Source organism: Sciurus carolinensis, chromosome 11, assembly GCF_902686445.1.
Source record: "Sciurus carolinensis chromosome 11, mSciCar1.2, whole genome shotgun sequence".
Lineage (NCBI taxonomy): Eukaryota > Metazoa > Chordata > Mammalia > Rodentia > Sciuridae > Sciurus > Sciurus carolinensis.
The window spans coordinates 131,893,314-131,910,848 of record NC_062223.1 but is presented as its reverse complement, the minus strand read 5'-3'; the positions used below and the strand labels follow the sequence as shown (position 1 = coordinate 131,910,848).

At 41.8% G+C, this 17,535-nt stretch overlaps 1 protein-coding gene across 6 annotated transcripts in view; it reads left to right on the top strand.

Moving 5' to 3' along the window:
* The window catches only part of Opcml (opioid binding protein/cell adhesion molecule like), a 1,105,437-nt gene that overhangs the window by 1,073,387 nt on the left and 14,515 nt on the right, over positions 1-17,535 (top strand). For 2 of the 6 annotated variants that reach the window (XM_047518084.1, XM_047518087.1), the window contains 4 exons: positions 9,548-9,685; positions 10,120-10,240; positions 10,762-10,913; positions 11,846-11,872. In XM_047518084.1, coding sequence (XP_047374040.1) covers positions 9,548-9,685; positions 10,120-10,240; positions 10,762-10,913; positions 11,846-11,872 — 438 coding nt within the window. The remainder of the gene's footprint in view (positions 1-9,547; positions 9,686-10,119; positions 10,241-10,761; positions 10,914-11,845; positions 11,873-17,535) is intronic. The other 4 variants (XM_047518090.1, XM_047518088.1, XM_047518085.1 and 1 more) reach the window with 3 other exon arrangements.

Below are 17,535 nucleotides of genomic sequence, written 5' to 3'. Positions count from 1 at the left end.
ACTTCAGAGAGAGTACTTAGTGGTCACTTAGTGGTCACTCACTCAATGTGGCATTTTGATGCACTCCAGAGATGTGATGTATCTCAAATGCATGAGGAGGATGCAGGCAAAGCAGGACATACTGTTTCACAGTAAACCATTTTTTTATAAGTAGAAATGCACGCCAAAATAACAGTAGGAAGTATAGTACAGTAAGCAGGTAAACCAGCAACGTAGCTGTTTGCTGTCATTATCAAGTATGATGCACGGAACATAATTGTGCATGCTGTACCCCTGGCATACTTTTATACCACTGGGCAGCATAGTAGGTTTGTTAACATCAGCTTCCCCACAAACATGTAATACATCATATGACAAGGACGATGTCACTAGGGATAGGGATTTTGTACTTTCTTATAATGATATAGGACCACTGTTGTATATATAATCTATTGTTCACTAAAACATCATTTTGTGGTATAGGACTATAAATTAATCCCCAGGGAAAATGGATCAGATTCAGTAGGTGTTTTAATGCCCCCCCAAAGCTTGCAAAAAGTAAAGCACTTATCTGAGGTTGGTCTATTATTATAAATACTTAAAGAGTTCACACACACCCAACCTGGTAGATTCAGACTCTGTAAGTCTACTGTGAGATCAAGAAGTCACTTTTCTAAAGTGCCCTCAGGTAAACCCAGCACTGCAGCACAGCCTATAATCCCAGCAACAGGCAAGGCTAAAATAGGAGGATCACAATTTCTAAGCCAACCTCAGCAGCTGAGCAAGGCACCCAGCAATTTAGACCCTGTCTCAAAATGAATAAGTATATAAAAAGACTGGAGATATAGCTGAGGGGCAAAATGCCCTTGGGTTCCACCCCCTGTACCAAAAAATGTAGTGCCCTCATGCAATTCTGGGATTAGATGACCATTGAGGACACTGTGGTTCAAGATATTTTTGTTCCTCCAGTATATTGTTCTTTAAGAAACTGGCCTGGGTGCCTGTCAATGTCTGCTTAGGCATCTGCAAGTAAGATAGAGTCCACCTCTTTTAAGATTTATACAAATGAGAGCGGCAAGTATTTCATTCAATACCTTGATCAGGTTTTTCTGTTGTTGCTTAATTACTGAATTTCATTTTGTTTTGTTTTCATTTTTGCTTTATAAATGCAGTAGCCTTACTTCTCAGAACTCCTTTCACCTCTAGTTGTCAATACTGAAATAACTCTGATGGTTCAGAGTGCAAATAATAGTAATAACAATAAGAAAACTTGTACAACGAATAAAAGGTTTTCAAATATCCTTAAACATTTCGTCAATAACTTAGCCATTTAGACTCTGCTATTTAAAAATGATGTCTTTTTTCCTTTTGCCTCTATATTGTTTTGATCTGAACGGTTTGTGTTGTTTATATTGAAATACACTTTAGAATATAAATGCTAGCTCCTTTATTTAACCCAAGTACATTACTCTGTTTATCAAATGGATTTAAGCTTCTGTTCTCACCTTCCTTATTTTCATTCTGTGTGTGTGTCTGTGTGTGTCTGTGTGTGTCTGTGTCCAAATCCTCACTTCTGTCCCTGACACATGCTCTGCACTTCCATTCAAAGAGAATGTGCTGCATTCTTCTGTGTCACTCATTCAGGACCGCCCACAATGAGTCAACAGGACTAGAGTCTACTTTCATCCTAATTCTTCCTACACATAATGAATCCCATCTCAGAACACAACATAAGCACAGCCTACCTCAACATATGGTTTGGAAAGAAGCTACTCTTTTCTTTATGTTCTTGGTCATTATATTTGGGACTCTTAGTGCTGGGGACTGGCAAAGGCAGCAAACACTAGAACTGATTATGAGAAGGGTCCTTGGCATTGTCTCCTCCTGCCCACCAACCAGGTAAAACCTTCTACTTCCTCTCATCTTAATCTTTTGGGCCAGTTATACCAGTGAGTCACTTACTGCCTTCTCTTCTTGTATCATTCTCAGTTATCCCCAGTCAGAAGATAAGGGATAGAAAGTGCTTCCAACATTCTCACCCATTCATAGAGGGAAGGACTCAAAAAACTCACCGCTGCCAGGGAATTTCTCTGTGCCCCCAGCTACAGGGAACTTTATTGATATACTCCTTCCCCCACTCAAAGTTCAATGAACTTTCATGGGAACACATTGATCTTGTCATTAACCAACTTACTGTCAGCCTCAGGGATGGCGGCCAGCACGAATGCCCTGGATGGGGCAAGCCACCCCTCCCCTAGGGAAGGTCCTGGCAGCCATAGCCTGAGAAAGGTTGTCTGAGCTCAAGACAAAGTGCTTTTGTCACAGCCAGCAAGTGAGACATTGACCCAGAGGCTGAGTTTCCAAACCAAAATGACTTTAGCACAATTCAATTGCTTGTATTAATTAAGAGAAAATGAAATTGTGGGTTTATCACACTTTTCATTAACTCCAGTGCAGCAAAAGAAAGAGCGGATCTGGAAGCCAGGAGCAAGTGAGGATACTAGGTACTGCAATCCACATTCCCTGCCTTACTTAAGGAAGGGTGGGGCAGAGCTGCTATTGCCAAGGATTCTAAGGAGAACAAAAGTATGGAGGAACTCTCTCAATATTCAGGGGAGATAGACAGAGAAATACAGTTCCAAATAACAAGAGGAAGGGGGGATTTTGTGTAGATACAGAGATTCCTGACTTCTAGACACTAGGTATAATGTGAACATATGCTGTATAGTTAGCCCACACTAGATGCCCTAAAGACTTCAAAGTAGTGGAAAATGTCATTTCTGCTCAGGGTGCTTGCAATTCAAACAATGGGATAACTACTAAATGGGATGGAGTAAACAGGTTCTGTGTGCCCAGTTGTGTCCCAAATGCTGAAACCTTACCCCAATTCCAAAAGCAAACATGGTCCCATTGTTTTTATCCTTCAAAATAAGAGAGCTTCAAAATAAGTGAACTTCAAAATAAGAGGTGTGTGATTGGTAACCATGCCAGGAGATCTCCAGGAAGGAGGGAGAACACTGGTCCCAAACCTCACAGTTTTAGAAGGCAGCTTCCTTTACCCTGTTCACTCTGTGTCTCCCCATGGAAAAGGGGTAGCTAAAGTATGTGTTAAAGAAATTGCTCAAGCATCCACTGGACCTAAAGTAGAATAAAACTATTATCTAGAAGTAAGGACAGTATCTTTCTGACCCATGTTTGTCTGATTCCTGCCCTCTTGATCCTGCCTTCCATTTTCTATATGGCTCTCACTAACACTCTAACCTGTGTCTGAGTACCCAGACCACATGTCTGAAGTGTGTAAGCCCAACGTCATCAACACACAAAGGGAAAGGCAGAGACCCCATGTCGGCCCTGAATCCCTGGTCCAGCATTTAGTCAGGTTCAATGACAAGAAAGCTGGTCTTTTAATTTGCTCCAGGACTTATTTTTTATGGTGATGTTCTGTTGATCAAGATCCTGGAGAGCAAAAGAAATGAGTGGGTGGATTTGAGCACATGTCCCCTCAAGAACTTCTGAGCTCCTGCCTCATCTTACTCACCTCATGAGCAAGAAGCTGTGGGGTGGATTGGATACAGATAGCCCTGCATGCTTTGTTTCCTTGCTCCAGACATCCATGGCAGTATATCCAGCAAAATTGTAGCATTTCAGCCTATTCTCATGTAAGCATAGCATACTCTGTGGGGCACAAAGTCTGCCTTTTTCTGATAACTAGCATTGCTAGCTAGCTGTGGTACATAGTAGGCAAAGGATAGGTCACAACATGCATCAAAAATCTTCATTGTAGCCTAAGAGGCCAAAAAGTATTGTGCACACAATCACCTATATGTACAGTTCCAACTTTCCAAATTACAGATCAACAGGGATTATATATAAGGGTCCTTCTTGTTGGGCACCAGGGAAATTCTTTTTATTTTTCTAGAAATTCTCTTATTCCAACCAAATGGACAACTGTGGTGCCCACGATCTCTTCACTCCCTCTAGCTTCCTTCTGGCTACCCATATCTCCTCCCTCTCTCTTCCTCCTCTGAGTTCCCTTTCCCCATGTCTTTTCCTGTCTTTCATACCACCTGACACTCTCAGCCCTCCTCCCTGCTCTCATCTGCTACTCACCCCAGGGCATGTTCCTCTGTGAGTTAACTCCTGACAGGTCTCATGGCAAAAGCTGTGAAAGGAGCTGGCATTTAACCTCACAGAGCAGTTTCCATAGATAAAGCCACTGCTGTATGTAGCATATACAGAGGGACAGTGAATATGGGGACATCTAGGGGGCAAGTTTCAATCGTTTCCAAAAGAAAGGCCAGTTGAGTTTTGACTCAGGTGAGGATGATCATTTTGATTAGGTGCATAGTCCAATAAGGGAGATAGGCCAACCCCTAAATTTGTTCCCAAGAGTTGCCAGGCAAAAGAAAAAATGTTTTATCAGGGACTATAATCCAAAAAAGTGAAGGCTAAAATCTTTGACCCCTCATGCTTCCATCTCTAGGCTTCTTAGGAATTGACTGAGAAAACGGAAGGGAAAATCTGATGCAAGACTGGTGGCTAAGATGCACCTGGCAGGGGATCCTGGGTTGCACATGAGAGGAAGCATGTCAGGAAGCTTCTGGATTGTTCCCTGGACTTCCTGGGAGAGCTCTTTTTCCACAGATGTTTAGATTTATTCCCTCTGTAATATATCTTTTTTTACCTACTCTACCTTATGTGAGAGATCTAGAAGTGACAAAGAACTGAAATATTGAACCTAATACAGCAAAATACAAACTACTTCAAATTCTGGACTCATGAGGTAGCTGACTCTCAAAGTGAAGGATCCTTTCCCTGTATCATCTCTCCTTCACCCAAAGTGTCCAACACAATACCTTGTTCATGGCATGTATCAGTGAAATGATCTCTCATGACCTCAGGGACAGCAAGCCAGCAAAGCAAACTTCTCTTTCTGACCCAATTTCTCTGTCTGCTCCTGCCCCGTAAGACAGAGCAGTTCCTGACTCTGGTTGTTGAATGTTCTTCGTATTCTGTGACTGTATCCATGAGCTTTCTCACCCTCCTCCAAGCTGCACACTATATCTGAGAGGCTGACCTCCCACGTCCCCTGATAAATGGCCCCATTTGTATCCTTGCAGATCTTAATCTTGCTTATATAATGAATTGAACTTATCTTTTTTGAAGTGCTCTTTTCTTGGAAAGCAACAACCAACCTACCCGCAATTTTTTTCCTGCATTTATGCTACTGATTAAGAATCTGCTTTCTGTTTCTTTCAGTCATGTTATGTGAGATGCCTGGATGCTTAGGGCAAGTTCACAATACCTCTGGGTTATTGGTGTATTATAGGACATTGCACTATAAGGAAAAACTCTTGAGCAGACATGGAGCTCCTGTTTTCATATCTCTTTGTTGGAACAACAACAACAACAATGACAACAAAAAGAAAAAATATATATATATATACTGTAGTCTTGTAGCCCCTTAAAAAAAATCCCCTTTTAAATGAGTGCCCAGAATTTTCTGGTGTCTCCCTGGGTCAACTTGCCTATCTAAGTTCCTGTTCTCCACATCCTTACTCCAACAAATCCTTCCTCTCCTGTCTTCTTCATCTCCTGTGGTTCCTTCAGATGTTTCTTTCTATCTCTGCATGTCTACCTATAACTCCATAGTCAGCAGTATGGCTTCCTGGAAGCTAGCAAAGAGGATTCAAACATTGGTTGCCTTTAACCTCCTTTTCTGCAGCATGGAATCGAAATTTTACAATGCAGCCAGAACCAGAAAGGACAGAGCAAGCATTCAACTTTGTGGTCTCCTAGGTCTCCAGGCATTTAGCAACCCAGATTGGTTGTGCTTTAAAAATCTTACCAAGCATTTTAAAAAGTTAAGAACATATAAATCTCTTTTGCTGGGCCTTTTCCCATTTTCTGGCAAAGCAGCCTTAGTTTAGGGAGAATTTTTCTGTTTGTTTGTTTCTGGTCAAATCACAAAGAATCAATGTCAAGTTTAGTTTCAAAAGTCTTGATTCTCATCCTCAGTGTATCTTCTGAGGCCTGAATTCCTAAAATAGTGTGTATTTTGAGTTGTGAACTCCACAAGAATCTCACTGAGGGGTGCTCAGTTGTATTTTCTTAGCCAGATGACTACTTCATAGATTGTTAACCAGTTTCCTGTTACTATGGCCAATAACTTGAGGTATTTAATTTATGATGAGCAAAATGTTATTTCTGTTCACAGAGTTTAGAGATTGCTATCTATGATTGAATGCCCCCGTTGCTTTTGCTCCTTTGGTGAGGTAGAACACATGGGTGGGAGCATGTGGCAAAGAAAGACCACTCAACCCATAGTCAGGAATCAGAAAGGGAGAGAGAGAATGAGAGAGGGAAAGGGGCCAGAATCCCACTATCCCCCTTTGAGGTCACATCTCCTGACCTCCAATCAGGTCCCATCTCTTAGAATATCCACCGCCTCCCAAACAGTACCAATCTGGGGATCAAGTCTCCAATATGTGGGCCTTTGGGTGACATTTAAGGTTCAAACAACCACATAGAACTACGTAACTGGGAGTGTGTGTGTAAGAGTGAGCCAGTGCCCAGTCCTGTGTGCTGCCTGATGACCTGTACTCAGTGTGGTCTCCAGTCCAGCCGCATGAACAGCACCTGGGTACTTGCTGGAAATGCAGAATCCCAGAGCCCATTCCAGACCAACTAAATCAAAATCTATATTTCTATAAAGTCCCTGAGGAATTTATATGCAAATTAAAATCTAAGAAGCACTTACTTTATCGGACAAACTTGACAAAATTCGTTTTCTCGCTTAATGAGGTAGTATTATCATAACGATCCCCATTTCACATGAAATGTACTTTTTCTTCCTTCCTTTTTTTGCTGTCACATATCCATCCCATAAAAGCAGCATTGCAGCAAGTGAAAATAAGTTCCCATATTCCAGAGAGTTGTCATGTTGTCTGGTAATCCTCCACAAAAGACCCAGGATCTGTCCTACTCATCCAAATGCACAGGGGCCTCTGCCTTCTTGAAGCCACCCAGTGCCTTTCTGTGAGTAAACACTTCTCAGTTGATTGGCACACATTTTTTTCAGTTGATTGGCATGCATGGATGATGTTTTATCAGGAAGTTTTATCCATATGGCCAGTGTCCACTGTGTAGCATGAGTGGGTCTTTCTTGTTCTCCCCAAGGAAGGGGAAACAGTGACTCTGCCTGAGGTTCCTGTCAGGCCCAAGGCAGATAGTTCATTTGTTGGAGTACATGCACTGTGGTTCAGTTACTTTTAACAAATCCTCTGTAGTATATTTTCAAAGAATAATGGAGTATTAGTAGGAGGAAACCAGAATTCCCATCCTGCCATGGTTATTCATTGTAGAAACAGTGAAGTGAGACTGGAAATTCATTTTGGTGTTTGATTTTATTGTTGCTTCATCCTTAAAAATGCTCACATTGATCAGCCAGCATTGTTCCAAAAGGGAAGGTAAGTTTTATCTTTGTTAGACTTTCCAAAATAAATAATCTCTGAATCCCCTTGATTCTAAGTCTTAGAGGAAAAAGGGAAAAAGGAGGAGAAGGTGCTTGCTCTCCTCTAATCAGCCTTGAGGGGTTTGAATAGAACTAGTCTGGATAATAGAATGGCTATTGGGGTGGTAGTCCTTGACCAGCAATACTTCCCTGAGACCTTAGCAAATGGGGCTTGTTTTCAGGCCCCAGGAGGCACCATGTCCTGCTGTTTTTCTGCAAAAACGTTGTAAGCTCCTCTCTGGCCTCTAGAGATAGCTGGGGTGAGCAGTAACATCCAGGGCAGGCACCCACATGCTAGGTCAAGAGTGTGGAGCTTCCCTCTCCCCTTTAGGAGGTTCTTCCAGCCAGTACCTGTCAGACACTCTTCACATGGTTTCTCTCAGGTTCCCCAGTGACCCTGCACATCATATCCATGCAGTTTTGGGGGACTTGTCACCAGGTGCAGGTTCTAGAAAGGTGACAAATGGATTATTCCTTTGGGTTACTGTAATATTTCCCCAGTGGATTTGTGTGAGATTGAGCTATCAGAAAAGTACTGATTGGGATGATGACTTGAATTGTTTATAAATATAGGAGCCCAGGAAAAATATTTTTGTGGGGCCCCATAACTTTTAGCAAGGACTTTGCCAACCAGCATCCAAAGACTGATATTTTCCTCTAGGTTGATAAGATCTAAGGTAGGGGATGGAGGTGGGGAAGGCACCAAGTGCCAAAGAGAAAATGAGCTGGGGATATGGGTAAAGTGAGAGGTGGGAGCTCCTCAAAGCTTGGATTTGGAGCAGAGTCAGGGTGCCAAACCACCTGAATGCCAACCCCACCATCAGCCCTCAACATAGACATTCCACCTTCCTGCTCTACACCTATAGTGAACCCAGTCATGGTTGAATAAGCACCAATGAATTGGAATATACCCCTGTAGGGTACTGGGGAAAGATATAAAGAGTTTTAATTGCGCTGAGCTCAAAAGAAACCAGGTAGCAAAAGGAACATGGCTATGCCTTGGCCTTCCTACTTGGCTGGGTTTTTACCAAAGACAGGTATTGAGTTCTGTTGAACTCAAACTATTTGTATTAGATGACAGAGGTCTCTTTTCTCACACTGAACTATAGGAAATAGGATAATGAGGAAGGTAGAGGAGTCAGATTGTTATGAGAGCACCTGATGATGGATGAAAGCAAAGAAAATTTTGCAACCCCCAAATATTTTGAATCATGAGTTTCAAATTTCAGAAGTGTTTGAGAGTGAGACCTAGAAGGCCTTCAGAATCAGATAATAAAATACCTAGGCTGTTTTAGTAACCACAGATTTATCATCTGAAGCTAACTGCTATGTTTATTTATGTTTGCAAATGCTTATTGAGCATCTATTTCATAGTGGTCAAATAGTGCTTTCTCATTCATTTGTTCTTTACTCTTTCTTCTTCATCAATTTTTAAACATTTTATTTTTAGTGAATAAATAAAAAATTGTATTATTTGTTGTGTACAACACGATGCTTTAAAATATATATTAATTGTAAAATGCTGCAAACTAATTATTCTCTAACTCAGCTTGAAACTAAACCAGCTGTTTTGATTTTATTTGTATTAAAATGTAAAACATTCACTTATTTGTTCTACAATTAGTTAGTAGCTTGTGTTCCATATATAAAGACATTACTACATGGTGCAAAATTAGCATATTGCTCACCTAATGTAAAGTTATTTCACATGTTTTATTATTTTATTCATCATGACAATTCTCTTTGAAATATCAATTTTGTTAATGTGGTAGGGTCTTCATTATGCACATTCTTAATCCTCACAATACTCATGTAAGAAAAATGTTGATATTCCCTTTTTATCAAAAGTCTTTAAAAAGTTAAAGTGACTTGGCTGAAAGAACATCGATCCAAGACTCAGGCAGGGAATTTCTTCATAGAGCCCTATATCTTTGATGGGCTGTTCAAACCCCCTTATTATGACCATCCCTACTCTGTCTAAAATCTCTGGCTGTGAATGTGGCTCTGTCCCTGATTTAACCCTCTCTTTATTGTTTTCTGTTTCTTTCTCCCCAGAAGGCCAGGGCTTTGTGAGTGAGGACGAGTACCTGGAGATCTCTGACATCAAGCGTGACCAGTCTGGGGATTATGAATGCAGCGCCTTGAATGATGTCGCCGCACCTGACGTGCGGAAAGTAAAAATCACTGTAAACTGTGAGTCGAGGGGCTGCCTGAGAATTCCGGGGGAGAAGAGGGAATAGAGATTAGGGGACAAGCAGGGAATAGCAATTCCATTTACTGAAAGACCCACATTCGAGTGGTTGCCAAACAAGAAGATTCTTTATCAGGTTACTTTGTCCCATCCTTGCCTCCATTGCCATCTGTCCCTGGAGTCTTCCTGAGACTGTCAGACCTTTCAGAGTAGTAGAGACAACTGCTAAATTAGAATTGGTTTGAAGGCCTAAAGAAGATGCTGTTGTCATCACAGTGTCTTCCAGATAGTTCTTTCCCCACTATACATGGTTATTTTACTGGGAAGAAGTTGTGTCACCAGACGCATAGCAAGTGGCTGGACAGGCCTCTCATCTTTCTTTGGAATCACTCTTGGTGGTTTTGTTGTTTGTTTCCTTCTTTATTTTTCCCCAAAGATCCTCCCTATATCTCAAAAGCCAAGAATACTGGTGTTTCAGTTGGTCAGAAGGGCATCTTGAGCTGTGAAGCCTCTGCAGTCCCGATGGCTGAATTCCAGTGGTTCAAGGAAGACACCAGGTACCTCTGAACTAGGGCAGCTCTGAAGCAGAGCTGATGGACTATTCCTCTCATGGAAGGAAGACAATAAAGTACAGGAGAAAGATAAGGCAAAACAAAAATGTGTCACAGTCTTCTTAGTGACAAGTCTCTGTTTAAAACTAGGAGAATAAAAATGGAGGAAACTGGGAAGTTGACAAAATGAACTGATCTTGTTTCAGAATCTGAGATTATAGTATAGTTTTAGTTACAGTAGAATCTGCGATTAGTAATATTAGTATATTGGTTATGGTTGTCTCTGATGACTAGAAATCAATAAATTCTGTTTTGAGAGTGTTTACACTCTCATTTTTCCTCCTGGTGGAGTCAGTAGTACTTAGGGCTTGAGCTGCAGGGATTGGGTTGGTTAGAGAAAAGGGTTTGGGGAAAGAAAGCCTCTTTAGAGAATTAGTCTATGAGGTCTTTGCATTCTCTCAGTGCCTACTGTCTCCTGTTTCCATCCTTTGGTGGTATCGGACCAGCAGTATCTTCTCTCATTTCAGATTAGCCACGGGCCTGGACGGAGTGAGGATTGAGAACAAAGGTCGCATATCCACTCTGACTTTCTTCAATGTCTCAGAGAAGGATTATGGGAACTATACTTGTGTGGCCACAAACAAACTTGGGAATACCAATGCCAGCATCACATTGTATGGTGAGTGCAGAACGCCTGGATGCTGTGGGCTCAGCCACATGGGGGAGCTCCAGGGACCCAGGAGGGAGGACAACATGATCTGCTTGGCCTATGTCCATCCATACTGCTCTAATCACCACCACCCTTAGCTAAGAACACCTTCTCCCTGTCATCTCCCTGGCATGGGATACAGTGGTGTTGGCAGGGTAATGCATTCTTCTGTTCATTGAAAGGCCAAGTTTGCTCCTTTCAAAGGGAGTAAACCAAATTTTGAATCCACTTGAATGTGGAGCCCATAAAGAAGACAACCACAGACAGTTCGACTGTACTACCCTGTAAAGTTCTGCGTGGATAAAGGAGATGCAATTTTAAGATCAAATACCTTCAACAATAAGAGTCTGTGATTCTGGGGTTTGCATTTATAGTGTTAAACGAAGTCAACTGCTGCCATCATGATTCTCATGTTGATTGCTGAGTCATGTTCTCCTTCACTGAGATGAATTGAGCAGAGGTCTGAGTCCTCACCAGATGACTGCTCTATTCACAACTCCAACATAAGACCCTCCTCTGAAGTTGTTTCTCCCATATGATAGAAGCACTTCAGAGGAACTAGGTCTCAGGGTCCATGATTTGCCTCCTGGAAGCCCTTCCTTCCTTCACTCCATCTTCCCATGCTGCTGTCTCGTCCAACATTTCACACCATGGGCCAGGGTCAGCTTATTGTGTTTTTATAATGTGTGTATGTATGTGTTTATTTGCTGTAGTTTGGTTAGAGGGAAGCATCCAGTAAGCAGGCTGAGGAGGGATCCATTTTTCCATGTACATCTCAGACCCTGAACAAGCTTTCAGCATTGAGATGAACTAAACTTTGTCCACCAACCATCTGAAATGTGTGATCTATGTCTTTTGTTTTCTCTCTGCATTGTGTGTGCATTGTGCTGTGTGTGTCTTAGAAATAAGCCCCTCATCAGCAGTGGCAGGTGGGTACAGCATGTTCCTTCCTTCCTCTGCCTGCCTGAATGCTTATGCTTTTGTATATAAGCCTTCTTCAAGGATAGGCTTGCCTGCTTCCCCTCCCTGATGTACTTCTCCATAGTGGATAGAATTCAAGGGGTGTGGTTTGCACAGTTTAGATAACAAGCATGTAGAATATGATGGCTTTCACACACACACATACACACACACACACACACACATACACAGCTATAGAATATCATTATAAATCTCAGGGGAAGAGGTTTCAACCCCCCAAATAATAATCTTCTACTTGGTTGCCTCTAACAAGGATGGGTATTTCTGCATATAGCAGCACCAAGAAGCAGCCAGTCCAGAAACCAAATGGATTATTAGATGACTGTCTCTAAGGAGAATCACCCTAATATGAATGTTTTCTCTTTTCAGTCCAAAGCAAAGAGGGATATTGACTTAGTTGTAAAAACTTTATTTAAAATAGAAATAATTGAGTTATGATACCAACTATTCCTCAAATATTTACTAGTTTTTAGGCATCATGCCAGTAGCATAAGACAGATTATTAACACCATTTTATGGATAAGTAAAAGAAGGACCAAAGAGATTGCATTACATTAGAGACTGAAGTACATGTAGCTAATGAATAGGCATTAGATAAGATGTAAAACTCAACCCCTTTATTAAGTATTTTAGTATTTATCCAGCAAATAGAGTTTGGGGGAGAGAGAAACACATGTTCACACACAAACACAAACACACACATTATATATTTCTATGAGGCAGCAGCTAGTGCCCAACTCTTCTTCCAGAGATGAAAGACTCAAAGCCCTACTTTTCTAATATGTCAATCCCAATCACATGGAAAGTGATAACATTTGAATTTTAGAGACCTAAAATCAGCTCTGCAACTGTCACTTTTCACAACTCTGAATCCAGGGAAATCACACACACATGGCCTGCCACACCTTAATGACCTTGACTGTATATCCCTTAGTCTTGAGAACACTGCAGGGAATGGGTGGGATTAGGGGGCTGTCCTGCCCTTGACCTTCACTTACTTCTTCATTTCTTAAGGTTGTCAGTAGCAGGGCATATGGACAATGGAAGGTCCTAGGACCAACAGCCAGATGACTTGAATTCTTGTCCCTCTCCGCCATTAAGGAAAGGGATGCATCATATTAGATAACAATAGCCAATATATACTAAGACCATATGTGTCTTCTCAGGCTGCCGTAATAAAATTCCACAGATTGGGTGACTTAAATTACAGACCACTTTTTTCTTCTAATTCTGGAGGCAAGAAAGGCAAGATATAAGTTCAGTCAGTTCTATTTGAGTGAGGACTTGCTTCCTGGCTTGTCTCCTGTTGCTGTTTCCTTATACAGACTTTCCTCTGAGTTCTTACGAGGGAGTGGGAGTGAAGAGAAACTCACTAGTGTCTTTTCTTATAAGGACACTAATAGTATTGGTTCAGGGTTCCTCCAATGACTTCATTTAACCTAAAACACCTCCTTCTGGGCTCTGTCTCCTAATACAGTCACACTGAGTATCAGAGGTTCAACCTAAGAATTCTGGAGGGAGGCAATTCAGTTTATAGCAAAGGCATAGATTTCCATCACAATTAAGCCACATGTCAGTCACATACTGGTTGAGATTTTCTTACCTCATATATGCTATTGGGATTTTAATGCTTGCTTTAAAAGACTGATGAGAGGGAGTAAGTGAGGGCACCCCAAAATAGGTTTAAGTGTGTGACTTTGATGACACACAAAGACTATAGGCCTCAGTTTACAGAGCTGAAACTAGGATGATATGCTCCTGACCTGCTAATAAAAAAGCGTCACTGTGAATTGTCAATAGGATAATACTCATGAAAGTGATGCGACCAACTGAAAACTCTTGCATGCATGTTAGGTACTGTGAATCCTTTTGATATGTACCTACACTTTATCTGGCATGGTCCATGCTATCACCACTTCCATTCATACACCTGCCAGAGTTGTTGCTCATGTGGACATCTGTTTCCCTCTCCTTCTTCTCCATTGACCTTCAATTACAGCACCCTCCAGTCCCTAACATTTACTCTGTCTTCACCTGGTTAAGATTCACTTCCCTGAACTTGGATCAAGCTCCCCCACTGTACACCCCCCCACACACACACACCTTGCTTCTGCCTGCTGCACTCACTGTGTGTTGGTTAGTCTTCTTTGATAAATATGTAATCAATCATGAGCGGGGCACTGTTCTATGATAAATAGTAGAGATGAGACAGATAGGTTGCTTGGTTCTCGGATCTTGCCTTCTAGTTGCACTTTTGCTTTTGTTTTAGCTATTACGTTCAATCAAAGTTCTTTTTCCCATTTAGCCTGTAAGCTTCATGAAGTAGGGACCATATATGACTTGATACCTAGAACCAACAGAGAGATCCTCACATAATAGCTGGTCAGGACTATTCTTTCGTGACTGAAAGAATGCATGGATACTCAGAGATCAAAAAAATTGTGTTGCTGATGCCAAAAGTTCAGTGACCAGGAATGAAATGTGACAAGATGCTGTAGGGAAATAGGTCTCAGAGAGTCTTTAAGTTTAGGCTATGCTGTTCACTGGTTGAGTGACTTGGAGAAAGTCAGTCTCAGATGGTCTGGTATTTTCATTAGTGAAAGCCTTCTGGGTAAGATGTCTTCTGTGGAACTCACACAGCCTAATCCTCTGATGCTAGGATTGAGGGACAGTAGATTTAGCCCAAGATCAGAGTGAAAGTGTCCAGTCAGCCAACCTTTCTACTGACCATGACTATTCTCCCTAGTGCTCTATGCCCCATAGTTACAGCTAATGATAGCCACAAACTACTCACTGTATATAGCACCACTACTCACTAAGTATTTAAATGGTTTATCTCACTGAATGAGTCTATAAAGTTAATACCATATTATTCAGATTTTAAACATAGGAAATTGAGAGATGAGTCAGATAACTCAATTACACTGGTTTATAAGCCAGGGAGCTCTGATTTGAAACCATGCACTCTAATTTCAGTACCTGAGTGCTTCACTACACTTCCAAGCCAATTCTTAACACTTGGCAACCCATCATGGATATGGAAGATGATTTGGATGGAACCCCATGCAAACAAGTCATTTGCTTGCACTCATCTCTTGTGCAAAATTCTCCGTTCTCTAATCTACCTATTCTGCTAAAGGCAACTTTTACATTTAAAACCCAGAGGTTCATATTTTCCACATAGGAACACACTATTCTCAGGTATATATTTGTGTCTGCCTCACAATCTGTTAGGTCTGTTTTGAGAAGTCTCTTGAACTAGGCCCCCATGGTTCCAACAAAACATACTTCCCTCACACATACCCTTTGTATATGTCTGCACTTACATGTAAAGAACAAAGAAAAATGGGATAAAAGCAATGTCACAAGAACAGAAAACATACCTGATTATGGCAACAATGGGTGAATAGGTGGGTTGAAACAGGAAATGATTAGGAAAAGTGAAAAGCAACACAGCAGATGGGTGATCATCAAAACTCAGTCAGTGTTTGGTATCCATGTGAAACACTTTTTCTTCATCACACCAATTACTTTTTTGGCACCGAGCCACAGAGGCAGGACCGCTGCCCAGGTAGAACTCCAGCTCAAGTAGCAAGATATAAACCCACTTTCCTCAGCCTGGGGCAACCAAAGTTTCTTCAAAGACAGAAGGATTCAGAGGTGAGAGACCAGCTCCTATAGTAAGGAGGACTGAATTACAGTCTGACTCTGAAAGACAAGTCATGGCACTATTTGTTTTCAGTCATTGGCAAAATATAAGAAAACAACAATCATACCCAACTTATCTTTAGGTTTCTAGATGTCTGTTTTGAATTTGAGAAACAGTGGAAATACAGGATGAAGAACTAACCTCCAGAGCTGTGACCCATAACCTTGGAGATAGTGGCAAGCAACCTGTGCTATTGAGAAGGAGCTTGCTCCAAGTGTTCATTAGCTTGATTGAGTGGGTACCGTCAATGCGGGGTGCACCTGGAGCGCTGGCACCCTGAAGCTTAGCCAGTCCTATGTGCAACAAGGGGTGGCAGGGCTCAGCGCTTGCTGGCCACTCTCTGTTCCTTGTGAAAGACAATCACTTTCCCTCAACATACCAATTCACTTTGCCTCCTCTGGGCCTTGAGCAAGAAGCCCTATTCCTCTGTCCTTAGAGTGCAAAGAAGGACGATTCTGGACTTGATCACATTGGTACTGCAGAGAGTGCGATGTGCTTAATGAGGCATATAAATGCCTGGATTACTGGAACTGGCAGGGGAGAGGGACAGAGAATGAACACAAAGCCAAAATGGAGGGGAAATGCTATAGAGAAAAACAGATTTCTCACATTTTATCTGTGAAATTGTAGCGACACAAATTAGTTGCATTAAGAGTTAAGTGTCAGGCACAGGGACAACTCATAGGAATCTTGTCACTGCAAATAAGCATGGCAAAATACTCCAGTTAAGGTAACATCTGGGATCTGGGTTTTTCCTCAGGCAAAGCTTCAGTGCCCTCCGAGCTGCTATGCTTACAATCTAACTAAGCAGCTCCTGAAAGCTCGAGGACAGAATCTCTATTTTCCTTTGCTAATAGTTGTTTCTCCAGAATAAATATGCATATCAGATTGTGTCTCTAAACTGAATTTTCTTCAGCTAGAGTCCTTTCCAAGTTCACCCCACTAATACCTGTGGGCTGAGCCTTAGCACTTCTGCCTTTATACTCTTTTCCCATCCCACACATACTCCTGCTTCCATCTTCTCCTTCCTTTCCTTTAAGGTGTCCTAACCACTACACCTTTCCCAGGTGTCTCCAGGAGTAATGCAAAGAGTGGGCATGAATAACCCAACCTTCTCTTTAGCATGCCCTCCAAGCACCACCCCATATCTTTCCTTACCGTCATCTCCCAAACTCTAAAAAGGAATTACAGCATTAGCAATTGCCACTTCCTCAAGCCCCATTCACCTCAGCTACCAGTGTCTCTCTGCCTCCTAACACCCCACTTCCCCTCAGTTCTAGACCCCCAATGCCCCACTGTTGTGATATAACCAGGAGTTGAATTCCTTTGTGTCCCATAAGTCAGTCCAGGGGAGGATAACAGTGAGAGTTGAACGAATCCTCCACATCTTCAAGCATCTTAAGAGAATTATTTCTTAGCTTGCATAGGATTTATTTTGGGTGCTTTATAAAAACAGATTGTGAGCTTGTCCTGGAACCACCTAATCAAAATCTTTTTGAATGTCCCTGAGAATGTTCTTTTAAAGCAAACTCTCCAAGGGAATCTTATGCACATGGAAGATTGGTAACCTCTCAGCAGTACTCAGATGACTTCCAAATCTGTATCTTTAGTACTCTCTGGAATGCTGAGTGACAGACCACTGTCCTTGCCGGAATATTCCATGGGAATTCCAAATTCAATCTTTCTCCCCTAGGGGCCCTTTCCTTCAGCATGTGACTTGCTCTGCACCTAAACACATTTGCTAGAATCACTGCCATCCTTTCTTACATCCTCTCCCTCTGTGAGCCAATGAGTCCTAGAAGACCTCAACCTTTCATTTGACTTCCCATTCTCCATTCTCATCTGGACAATTACAAAATGCTCTCATGGGCTCTCTCATCTTTGGTAATCCCTCTCCAATTT